This window comes from Aethalodelphis obliquidens, unplaced genomic scaffold (genome assembly GCF_003676395.1).
Source record: "Aethalodelphis obliquidens isolate GAN/ISIS:26980383/991018 unplaced genomic scaffold, ASM367639v1 scaffold41, whole genome shotgun sequence".
NCBI lineage: Eukaryota > Metazoa > Chordata > Mammalia > Artiodactyla > Delphinidae > Aethalodelphis > Aethalodelphis obliquidens.
Genome location: NW_020837985.1, coordinates 13,158,047 through 13,170,632, shown reverse-complemented (window position 1 = coordinate 13,170,632; position 12,586 = coordinate 13,158,047). Strand labels below are relative to the sequence as shown.

Below are 12,586 nucleotides of genomic sequence, written 5' to 3'. Positions count from 1 at the left end.
TGGAGGGGAAGCGGCAGACGGGAGGGCTCCCTGCACAGCCAGCACTGAGCTGAGACCACACGCTGAGGAGGGGCCAGGCATCCCGGGAGGAGGGCACAGCTAGGACAAAGACTGTGAGGTGGGAATGAGGAGGTGCTGAGGAGTCCTGCAGGGACTGACCCCGAGGTACCCAGCCATCAGCATTGGTTGCTTTCCCTGAGTTCCCCCCACACCTTCGTAAGTCAACTCTTTTTAATGAACTGAGCGCATCATCTGCTTCTTTCCTGGACTCTGGTGGACACAGGTGGTTTAGGAAAAGATACTGGAGCTGGTTTTGAGGGTTAAGGGACTCCCAGGTGGGCTTCATGCACAAGCTCAGCTTCCCCGAATTCTACTAAGGAAAGTCACTTGATTTCTCACGGGCCGTTGTCCTTTGGCACGTTGATCTCAAAGACCTTCCTGGGGAGAATGGTTGTGACTGGAGGCTGGGTTTGGACATTACTCAGGTCTCTTGGTCGTTATTCCATCTTAATTCCATCAGACTCTTCCTCCTGCCCCTAACAGTTTAAAGCTTTTCAAGGTTAATGTTTCCCAGCACTCAAGTTTAGCTTCACGCGACTTTGCAACAAGCCATAGTTCAGAGGTTGAACAGGCAGTGTGTTTGCCAGCCTGGGTTGTAGTCTTGTACATATTTTGTACAAGACTTTGTTCATACGGTACATATTGTTTTCTTCTGCATATAAAATCACTTATCTCTACAAGCTAATAATTTATTGTTGTTTTGGGGGTAATCCACATGGCAGCAAACAGCGTTATCATTAATCATTACATCCAAATCAGTGACAATTAAAGTTAATTGGATAAGTTCATAAAAGGCGTATCTCTGGAATGCATGCATCAGCTCCAGTGAATACCTGTTTATGGCAGCCAAAACGCCGTATCGCCAGCTGGCCAGAGCTCACGGTCTTGCATGTACGTAGCCATCAATGTGAGTGGCAGGCATATACGATGCCAACACGTCGAGCGTACCGTTTCCTGGGCTATGGGAAGTGCAGACACGGAGAAGATTCAGCCCACACAGTTAGTGCCCAAGTAAATGTAAGAGATGACCATGGAGAGAACTAATCACAGCTTAAGGCACAAATGTTTTCATAAAAGTTGCAAAGAAGCAGGGAGTGTGGAGTAGGATAGGTATATTATTTATATACACTTTGTGTAACACCCCCCCAGAAGATTTGGGAAGGCTGACAAAATACACAGAATAGTAAAAGGGTAAAAATAGCAATAGAGTGAGCCAAAGTACAGGAAAAACACAACAGGGAGCTAAAGCCTGAGTTAAATGTAACAGACCAGAATGCACACGCATAGTTCTGGACCTTTGCAGATGTTGGCCCACACATTCAGTGCTGAGCTTCCCAGCAGACAAGGCAGAGAAGATACAGTTATTAGCAGCAAGTTGCTTAATGTCCTGAAGAGGAAGAGGAACATGTTACAGAAAATAATCTTTGTGCACAAGGTTGCATTTTTTTTTTTTTTTTGCGGTACGCGGGCCTCTCACTGCTGTGGCCTCTCCCATTGTGGAGCACAGGCTCCGGACACGCAGGCTCAGCGGCCATGGCTCACGGGCCTAGCCGCTCTGCGGCATGTGGGATCCTCCCGGACCGGGGCACGAACCCGCGTCCCCTGCATCGGCAGGCGGACTCTCAACCACTGCGCCACCAGGGAAGCCCAAGGTTGCATTTTTTAATTGAAGTATAATTGATTTACAATGTTGTGTTAATTTCTAGTGTACAGCAAAGTGATTCAGTTATATATACATATATATTCTTTTTCATACTCCTTCCCATTATGATTTATTACAGGAGATTGAATATAGTTCCCTGGACTATACAGTAGGACCTTGTTGTTTATCTATTTTATATATAGTAGTTTGCATCTGCTAATCCCAAACTCTCAGTTTATCCCTCCTCCACCCCCTTCCCTTTTGGTAACCGTAAGTTTGTTTTCTATGTCTGTGAGTCTGTTTCTGTTTTATAAATAAATTCCCTTGAGTCATATTTTAGATTCCACATGTAAGTGATATCTTATGGTATTTGTCTTTCTCTGTCTGACTTACTTCACTTAGTATGATGATCCCTAGGTGCACCCATGTTGCTGCAAATGGCAATATTTCATTCTTTTTTATGGCAGAGTAATATTCCATTGTATAGATGTACCACATCTTCTTTAGCCATTCACCTGTCGATGGACATTTAGGTTGCTTCCATGTCTTGGCTATTGTGAATAGTGCTGCTATGAACATTGGGGTGCATGTATCTTTTCGAATAAGAGTTTTCTCCGGATATATGCCAAGGAGTGGGATGGTTGCATTTTTATGGGCTCCAAAAAGAAAAGCGTTTCTCAAAGTATGATTCCTAGATGCACCATGTCCTAGTCCCCTGGCAGTACTTTTTTAAAACGCAGATTCTTAAGCCCAGCCCAGACCTAGCCCAGGCAGTCTGACCGCAAAGCCTGTGTTTGTGACCAGTATGCAGGCCTGGGTGTGGCGTTATTGGACGAAGGGGTCCTTTAGGTGGTCAGGCCCATAGTAAGTTGGAAATAACTATAATAACTAATATTTGTTGAGAATGGGCTTTGTTCACACACTGTGTGAAGCCCTTTATGTGCATTTTCTTACATAGTCACACAATAGCAGTGATCTAAGGGGTAAGTGTAATCATTTCAGCCCCATTTTACAGATGAAAAAACAAACAAACCTAGAGAGGTTGATTGGCCCAAGGTCACACAGATACTTAATAAACGGAGAGCCAAGCTTTGTACCCATGTAGCTTGGCTTCCAAGACTGCTTTCTTATCTCCCCAGCTATGATGCAGCTCAGGAGAGAAGTTCATAAAGGAGGAGAAGATACAAGGGTTACTACTGTTATGAGCAGAGTTGAAATCAGCTAGCGTGAGATTGTACAACCCACAACACAGATGAGACCCTGGGAAAAGGCGGAAGAAGTGAGGAACCCTTGACTGAATCTGGGCTTTGGAGCCCAGATTAAGCCTTGGAAGTGTCTTTCCTACAGCAAGTCTCAATTTTTTCATTTATAAGTGAGGCCAATATGTCTTAATTCACAGTTTTATCCACATTAAATAAGATACTATATGACAGTGGTAGCTGTCCTGTGTAGTATCTGCTACACGGTAACTCCTCTGTAATCCTAGCTGCTGTTCTTATTTCCACTACTATGTGAAACTGTTGCCCGATGCTAAAAAAGTCATCTACCTGGGAGGCTGAGGTTAGCTGATGTAAGCTATTATATAGAGGATGGATAAAGAGCACAGGGAACTCTATTCGATAACCCGTGATAAACCATGATGGAAAAAAAGATGAAAAAAGAATGTATATATATGTATAACTGAATCACTTTGCTGTACAGCAGAAATTAACACAACACAGTAAGTCAACTATACTCCAATTTTTAAAAATCGCCCTTGAAAGGAAGCAATCCTTTTAACGAAAATAAGGTAGCGCAATGGAAGGGCATGCGTGCGTGAGTGTGTGCGTGTGTGTGCGTGCACGTGTGAATATGTGTGTTTGGAGGAAGGGGCAGGTAGCCAACAGCCAATGAAGAAAAATGAGTGGCTAGAGAAACCAGTGACTGCGTTCTGGGGCATCTTGCAATTAAAGATTTATTGAGACATAAGTGAAGTCATAGCCAGGCTCCATCCAGCCACAGCTGATCTTGGGCCTGGATTTCTCTCCTTGTTCCAAAGAAATTGCAGCAAGTTTAAAACGGGAGCTTACAGCGAATTTTTGTTAAGTAGGCAAATGCATGCTTGGAGGTGGTTAGGAGGACTTGCTCTGCCAGTCTTATTTCCCAGGAACTGGTGACAAGAGGCTGTGTTGCTTGGGTTGTGTGTATGAAGCCGGGTAAGTGATTATGCAAAACAAAGCTAGGAGAGGAAGTTATTCATAGCGCTTGGATTGAGCAAAATGTTAACTTTTAAATGCCTAAAAAAATTTTTTTAAACAAATTTTAAAACCCTGGGGAGCTAAAGATAAATTCCATCCATATGTCTCTGCCTGAGCTATGCTTCACCAGGAGCACGTTTCCAAAGAGGCCTTTGGGTAAGAGATTTCCATCCCTACAGAATGAGGATATTCTTGCAAAGAAATAAAAACCAAGGGCGGGGGGTGGAGAAGAGCTTTATTTATCCTTTAAGATACACGAATACTTTCCGTGGGCGGGACCTTGTCCCTGGAGCTGGGGATCCAGAATGGATTAAGACTAGTCTCTCCCATAACGATACCAGATGACAGGGGATGTTGGGTAAGAAAAGGGCCCGGGGGGAATTAGCCACAGTCAGATGGATTTTGTCAGAGAGTCCCCTGAGCCCGACCCAAGTGGAGCTTCTGAATGCCAGCCCAACAGGGCCAGATCCATGGATTGTTTTTTCAGAAGCTGGAAACCTGCAATGGAAATGTGAAATTGCCTGATTTTTAAATGTTTTCTACTTGTTCAAAACATTGTAAAAACTACGATCAGGACTAAGCAAAAGGTGTCTGCAGCTAATATTTGTCTCTTGGGCTTATAACGCAAAAGTTGTAAAGCTGAGACAATTTTATAGGAAGTGTTGAATGCTGAGATAGGAAAAAAAAACAGGTTTTGTGGGTCACAGAGGAGAAGGGGTCCATCCCGCGTGGCTGTGGGGAGGAGATGACGCCCTGTCACAGGCGTGTAGTACTTACCTGGGTTTCCTGAGTAGGGACATCAGCTAGATCCGGTACTTAGCAAGTGACTCTCCTGGAGGTGGGGATGATGAGGTGTTAAGTTTGGGAAAAGAAGAGCCGTGGGTTACCATCTTTTAGATGTACCTGAGAAGCTGGCAGGTAGAACAAATAGATTCCCGTGCTAATGAATGAAAACTGATTTTTTTTTTAAAAGCTAAGAATGGAAACAGTCATGGATAGGACATGAAATGCTAAAGTGTCTGAAAGCATAAATGGTTAGATGTAATGGATCTCAAGACAAAAGTGAAGGATATGCTTGCGTGTAAAGCTGGGCCACCTTGGGAACTGACGACTTTTCTGAGCATCAGCTTCCTCCTCTATGAACCTGAAGAATAGCGTCAGCCCCTCGAAGGTGCCAGCAGTAACACCACCTCCAACATTTTCCCATCTCTAGCCAAGTGGGGTTTCCTCTCTGCAAATTCACTGCTCCAACCTTTCCAAAGCACGTGCCACAGAACACTTCACTCCTGCTTCAGAGGATTCCAGATCACATCTGTTCTGGAAATAAGGTGCTCAAAAGTCCTGCAGTCTAGAAAACTCACTTCACATTTTTTTCCTGCAAATTGGCTTTTCCCCACATTTGACATAAATCCCTTCCTTCTACTGTCCATGTAATACAGGCGCCGCATTCAACTAGAATTCCACAGAACATGCATGGAAATTCTGCTTTACACATAAGTGACATTCATTTTGCTGTGAGCTCCTTCTTCTAAACTTTGGGAAACCCGCCGGCTACATGTTTCATTTGGACCAGTCCTTAAACTTTGTTTCTCTTCTAGGTGGAAGAGGCACTAAGTGAAGTCGATTTCCAACTCAAGGTGGATTTGCACTTTACAGACAGTGAACAACAGTGAGTGTCCTTGGAATCCTTGAATCGTGATAATAGAGTTTCCTTTGCCCAACACTTTTCCAGCCCTGAGGTATCCTGATGGCCATGACCTCAGAACATCCCTTAGAAACCTGGTTCTTGATCAGCTGCAGAAATGAGGGCAAGGAATATCTATGTGGTCATTTAGAGCTGCATGTATTTTAGGCAGGTAGCTCAGAGGCTGCAGGCACAGAGAACTCCTGACTTCCTGCTCTATGAACCGGCACCTTCTTATATCCGAACCTGCCTCCGTACACTTGCAATGCAGTATTAATTAGCTCTTTAGATTAATGTCCATATGAGGCTGCGGATCTCAAGGCCCCCTTCTGAATCAAAGGAGATCCTGCCGGGACCCTCATCTTTACACTGAATGTCTGCTATGACCTTTCAACTTTCTGAAAATTGAGAATCCATTGACGTACATTGAAAGTCCATCAGCTTCCTGCTTATCGGATTCAATAATTCTGTTCTTTCATGTCATGAATAGATAGTCCTTTTTTCAGGTATGAAAAAGTCCAGTCGAATGTATTACCAAAACTCCAAACTCTCATCCAATTTATAACTTCTTTTCATTGACACTGTGCCTTCGCTCCCCTGCACCCCTGCTCCAGGCGTTCTCGGGGTAGGAAACTCCCACTGCAGCAGCTGGGTGTGGTGAGCAGCTTGATACAGCCTCCTGTCTTCCCCTTGGGGTGTGTGGGTCTTGCAGGGCCAGGCACAAGGAGGAGGGAGGAGATTGCAGGTGGGGCAGGGAGTCATACGTGATGGGTTCAGTTGCAAGCAGGGCTCTTAACGGGGTAGATGCTCGATCACCGCTTTCTCCGCTCTGGGGTGTTCTTGTGTCTTCCGTGGAGCTATACCCGTTAGGCGGTCTCCCTCTCGCCCAGCCTCTGCTGTTCTTTGATATAATGATGCCTCCATGGTTGCGTCGCTCGCTCCTTGCAGGAAGCTCTTTTGGCAGATTCTTCTCCGAGGAATGCACATCTGGCTCTTGGATAATGGACACAAACACCTTCATCCTCGTCTCACACTGGTGGGGACCCCCGCCCCAGTGCTGCTGACTCTTCTTTGGCCAATCCAGCCACCCTCAGCTTCTCTCCTGAGGGCCTTTGCAGGATAAGTCAGGCACCAGGGCCTGTGCTCCCCCAGGGGACACAGAGCATGCTCACGTGAAGACTCCCCTCATTAAGCTTGAGGTGAAAATGGAGGTCCTTCTTTTCCATCTGTTCTAGTAGCAGAATCTCAGCACAGTCTGACCACTTCGGGGAAATTAATCCTCACTTCTGATCTCTACAGCCTCTGCAGCAAATGCTTCACCTTCTCCAGTGGAGAAGGGGCTAGTGCTGGCGGAATGGTTGCCCGACCCCTTCAAATTTCAGAGGCACTGTTAGCGCTTTGGCTCCCTTCCCAAGGATTGTCCCATCCCCGAGATGTGTCTGATTGTTATGGGAGTTTTCATAACACGGGGCATTGAATCAGAGGGGATCTGAACCACAGATGGACCACTACTAAAATGTCAGAAACCTGACTGTGCCTGTGCTTTGAGAATAGACATCTGATGTGTATGTACCATAGATGGTCACGCCTCATCTCTGGGCTGGCCGGAGGATCTGTCCAAGGTCCTGCCGCTGCGTCTGGGCTCAACATCACAGATCCCTCACTCTTGGGGTCTTTATCTGGACCCCAAGCCCCTCTGGACACCTGCTTCTCTCATCACTTCTGCTTACCTCTTGGTGGGATGGTGGATGCTTGAGAAATCTTATCCCCCTCACGCCATCTCCAGGACTTACTGTTCTAGCACCATATTGAACTCAGAAGCCCCATAAGAGGCTGACCTTCTTCTAAGCTATAAACTCAGAAATGAAGTCCTCGTCTCTATTGCTCTCATATTCCCTCTCAACTATTTAGGGTTTCTGTCATTCACTCATTTTATTAATTTTATTAACACCCCCTGCCCTATCTTCCTGTGCCCCTTCATTCAGAAGTATTCATCCATAGCTCCCTGGTAGACATTTCCATTTGATCACAGAACCCTGCCATTGATCCCAAACCCAGCCTGGAAGTCATTCCCTACCCAGCTCTCCAGGCAGCCTCAATGATAAGTTATGGTGGACACAATAGATGTGACCTTCTTACCATCAAAACTGTAGTTAATGGAGAGGCTGTGTACAGGAGATTGGCCCAAACAAAGTGTATGGAGTTTCAGCAACAGGCTTTGTGCTCATTGACTGTGAGACACTGGGTGCATCCCTGCCCTTTTCTAACTCTCAGTAGCCTCATTTATAAAATGGGCATCATTATAGATTCTGTACTTCATAGGTCTGTTATGAAGATTAAGAGAGGTGATACCTAAGCCAGGCCAAGGGCACGGATCAATGTCTTCTTCCTCTTCGTGGCTTCCTAGATGCAGGTGGGGCCGGTTTCCATCTGTCACTTCCTCCCTATAGTACAAAGCACTTAACAACAATCAGAGCAGAGCGTTTTCATGGAGTATGTGCTTAGCTAACAGGAACAGGAAGCCAGAGGCTGGGGAAGAATTGAAAATGCCATATTTTTTCATTTTCATAAGTTGGGTTTAAGGGTGACAAGACATCCGTAGCACTTCCTGGGGATAGACTTTTGGCTTTGAAACATGACCCAGGCAGTCAGCTTCTTTGTAACCGTTTAGGCTTGAACAGGATCAAAATAGAGAAGCATGGCATCTAATATCAGGGGCAGAAGGGCTCTTGATGTCCATCTCGTCCAGTGGTTCTCAATGTGGGTGGGACAGTCCTGTCCCCCAGGGAATTTTGGCCATTTCTGGGGACATTTTAAATTGTTACACGGGGGGTGGGTGGGTGCTACTGGCTTCTAGTGAGTAGAGTCCAGGGACGCTGCTGAACATCCCACAATGCACAGGACTGCATCCTGGCTCCCCAGCAAAGCATTGTTCAGTCCCTAATATCAATATCACTGAGGGTGAGAAACAGTGCTCTAGTGTAACCTCACATTTGAACCTGCTACTCTGCAAAGACCCATGAACATGTGCTTGCGCAGAGACAGGAGCTCACGTCTCCCCATTATATCCCATTCTGTCCCTGGACACTTCTGCTTATCAGGAAATTCCTCTTTACTTCAAGGGACAAGTCATCCTTCTGTGCCTTCCTTCAGTTGCCCTCAAGTTCAGTCCTTGTAACCACGCACCAAAATTCTCAGTCTGGGGACGTCCCTGGTGGCGCAGTGCTTGAGAGTCTGCCTGCTGATGCAGGGGACACGGGTTTGTGCCCCGGTCTGGGAAGATCCCACATGCCGCGGAGCGGCTGGGCCCGTGAGCCATGACCGCTGAGCCTGCGCATCCGGAGCCTGTGCTCCGCAATGGGAGAGGCCACAACAGTGAGAGGCCCGCGTACCGCAAAAAAACAAAAAATTCTCAGTCTGGATCGCAGTTCAGGTACACAAGTCATCTCTTTAAGTCATCTCTTCCCCTTCAGTTGAACACCAGGGCTCTTTCTCTGTGTTTTGCATTTTTTGTTTGTTTGATTTTTTTGCTGGTTTTAGTTCCTGTATAAGAACCCAGGCATTTTCCTCTCAGTGCTATCCATTTTCCCTCTATGTTTTTTTTTCTAAATTGAGACCTCCCCCTCCCCCAGCACTGAGTTGTTTTTTCTTTAAACATCTTTATTGGAGTATAATTGCTTTACAATGGTGTGTTAGTTTCTACTGTATGACAGAGTGAATCAGCTATACATATACACATATCCCCATATCCCCTCCCTCCTGCATCTCCCTCCCACCCTCCCTATCCCACCCCTCTAGGTGGACACAAAACACCGAGCTGATCTCCCTGTGCTATGTGGCTGCTTCCCACTAGCTCTCTAGTTTACATTTGGTATTTTATCTCCATTAATTAGCTCTATTCCTTTCAGGGCACAAAAGAGCTATCACCTCCCTCACTCTGCATTCTTTACTCCTATTAAAGTGGCTTAAATTCTTGTTAACGTTTTTGACATCTTTGCTACCCTGACATGTATTTCACCCCCTGTTGTTCAAGCCCTAAGGACAGTCCTAGGATTTGCAGCAGCCTGTGTCTGAATGGATTCAAAGTAATTATGTGCAGTAGTGTAGAACAGACTGTGGAGTCAGACAGACCTGGGCCCAGCTTTTAGGTTTGGCCTTGTGACTTTGAACAAATCAGTTAACTCACGTTGGCTTTACCTCCTCATCAATAAACGGAATAACGTCAGTGGATACCTCACATGATTGTCATGTGCATTAAGGGAAAGAACGCCATGCTCAGTTCACAGTAAGGCCGCAATAAACAGTTGTCAGAATGATAGTGAATATGAATGTTAATGACTTTCTGAGACTCAGGAGAGGACACTCTGTGCCCCCTGCCATCAGGCTTCTTCCTGGTAAGAGAGGAGGTCATCATTTGTGGGCTACTTCGGAGTCACGCTGGGCTCCGCTGATTTAGTTAACTCTTCTACCTGGCATTCATTTGCACCCAAGCTCTAAGCGACAAGGATTTCCAGAAAGCAAAGCCCATTGGGTGGGGTCTTGGGAGTTTGCTCCCCTCACTGTTTTCTGTCTGTGTCTCTTTTCCTCCTCCATGGAGGAAGAAGAAGCTTCTCATCTGGACATCCTCTGAGCTCTCTGCTCTGCTCACAGAAGACGCTCCATCCAGGTTTCCCAAGGGGTCTGATTCAGAGACGCCCAGAGAGCCTGAGTGACTGGTGTGCAGAGGAGGAGATGAGCCCTGGATGGCTTTCATTTAGAGGAAGATCAGCCCCATTTTTACAACCAAAGACTCTGTTAGGCTCTGCTTACCAGCTGGCTTATCTCTTGGGAATCAGACACATACCAGTTACAAAACGCTAGAAAGAAGGTAGGGGAGTCCTTGATGAAGTTGATCAGACTCTTTATTATTCTTTGGGGGTTATTCATTTATTCATTCAGTCACATATCCCTTTTAATAAGGAGATATTTGACCGACTTCTCCAATATGCCAGATTCTAAGCTTGGTGTTAGGGATACAAAAATGAAGTAGTCACAGTTCTTGCCCTTAAGAGGTAGGAGTCTAGTAGAAAACACAGAGGTACAAAGGAAGTGCTATGCTGGGCATCTGTGGGGGAAATACAAGAGCAAGCAGGGAATGGGGGTCTGGGAGGGCTTCCCCGTTGAGCCTGGAAAAGTGTCTGGGCATCTTTCCATCACTGACAGATGAGCTCCGTGTCGGTAATAGCGGAGTGTGAGCCCCAGCTCTGCTGCATAGCAACTGCGTGATGTCCCACGAGTTCTCTTCCCTCTCTTAGCCTCGGTTGCTTCTTTTGCCCATCACGGGGAAAACAATTGCTGCCTATCAGAGTATTTGCAGGAACTGGATAAGCCGAGGCAGGCACGGTGCTTGTGCGTGGGTGAGGTTGCCTTGTGGACCCACCTGGCTGGCAGCAGGGACAACCTGCCACCACTCACGTGAGTCACTCGCTTGCCTTCCAGGCTGCGGGACATGGCCGGGGTCCCCGTGATCAGCAGCCGTGCTCTGGGCCTGCACTTCCACCCCCGGAGAGGCCTGCATCACCAGGTCCCCGTCATGTTCGACTATTTCCACCTGTCGGTGATCTCGGTGACCATCCACGCTGCCCTGGTGGCCCTGCAACAGCCCCTGATCAGGTATGAGGTTGCGAGCCCTGCTGTTACGGGGAGGCGGAGGGGCGCGCTTTGGGTTTCTTGTTACACTTGAGTCTCCCGTGTGGCTGAGATGCTGAGAGCTGGCCAGGAGAGATCAGCTCAGGCCGGAGGAGCTTCCCCCAGGCTGCAGGTTTAGGCTCTGAGCCCTCACTGCAGGGCAGGGGAGAGATGGGCAGGGATGTTGGAGCGGGTGCCCCTGGAGTCAGGAGGACACCGGCAGGGAACCTTGGTGCTGAATGGGTAGACCTGCTGCCTTCACCTGAACTGGCTTTTTTCTAACCCTGTCTTATTTGAAAAGTCGCCTAACACCCCTGAGACACACAGTCTTCATCCCTAAACCAGGGACGCTTGTGGGTCTCGTCCATTTAAGGTTTTAGTGACTCTCACACGAGGACAGTGCCAGGCGCACGATTTTCTGCCCCTTCCTCCAGTAACTATTTGTTCAACGATAGGACCACCTGAGTGGCCCTGTGCTCGCCCTTCAGTGAATTGTCCCAGAGCATCTCCGTGGTCCCACGAAGCACTGAGGTTCTCTGAATGACTTAAGCAGAGGGACAGAGCCGACAGCAATGAGCACATTGTACTGTGCCCGGGTGTCTTCCTCCAAGCACCTGGAATCGCCAGATGTGGACATCAGCTCACCTCAAACCTCCCACATGCATGGGGGCACGGGTTGCACACGTGGGCAAAGGGATATTCGGGGATGCAATCTTGCAGCATGGAGTTTCTGGAAGGGAGCTTTCCCAATGTCCCTTTTCAGTGCTGGGGGTTGAAAGGCATGTGGTGGAGACTCCGGTCCCCACTCACTGTTAGGCAGGGGTCCCGATCCCCTGCTGGGGTCAAAGAGTAGGAAATGAGACCTTGGCCGGGCTATGTGACCAGATGTGCTTCTGCCAGTCGCTGTGCCTATCTGCTTGCTGAGCTCCGTCCCGGGCTCTGCTCGCTCATGGGGCAATTTTAGACACTCTGCATAGAAAGTTTAACCTCCTGACAGAAACAGTGCTTTACAGGTTTGTCTGCAGCCACCTTGCTGGAGAGCAGTGCAGATAGAAATTCACCATGAGAGATTAGGCTTCTCCAGGGATGGGGGTAAAAATAGAACTGCCTTCTGTTCTCTGGATTTTGCAGGAAGCATTTCTGTGAGTTCGTTCACAGTGGCTGGGAACACTTTAAGGTTATGGGAAATACCTGTCAAGTAGGGCAAGCTCCAGTTTTTCCAGAAAAGCAGTTTCAGCAGCAACTGTTAAATCCAGCCGGGAAGAAGCAGGTGTGAAATGAAAATTTAACCGCAAA

The 12,586-nt window shown here is 47.3% G+C and overlaps 1 protein-coding gene across 1 annotated transcript in view; it reads left to right on the top strand.

The window, feature by feature from the left end:
- Positions 1-12,586, top strand: part of FAM135B (family with sequence similarity 135 member B) — a 162,296-nt gene that overhangs the window by 74,180 nt on the left and 75,530 nt on the right. The window contains exons 4-5 of the mRNA XM_027132349.1: positions 5,538-5,608; positions 11,102-11,275. Coding sequence (XP_026988150.1) covers positions 5,538-5,608; positions 11,102-11,275 — 245 coding nt within the window. The remainder of the gene's footprint in view (positions 1-5,537; positions 5,609-11,101; positions 11,276-12,586) is intronic.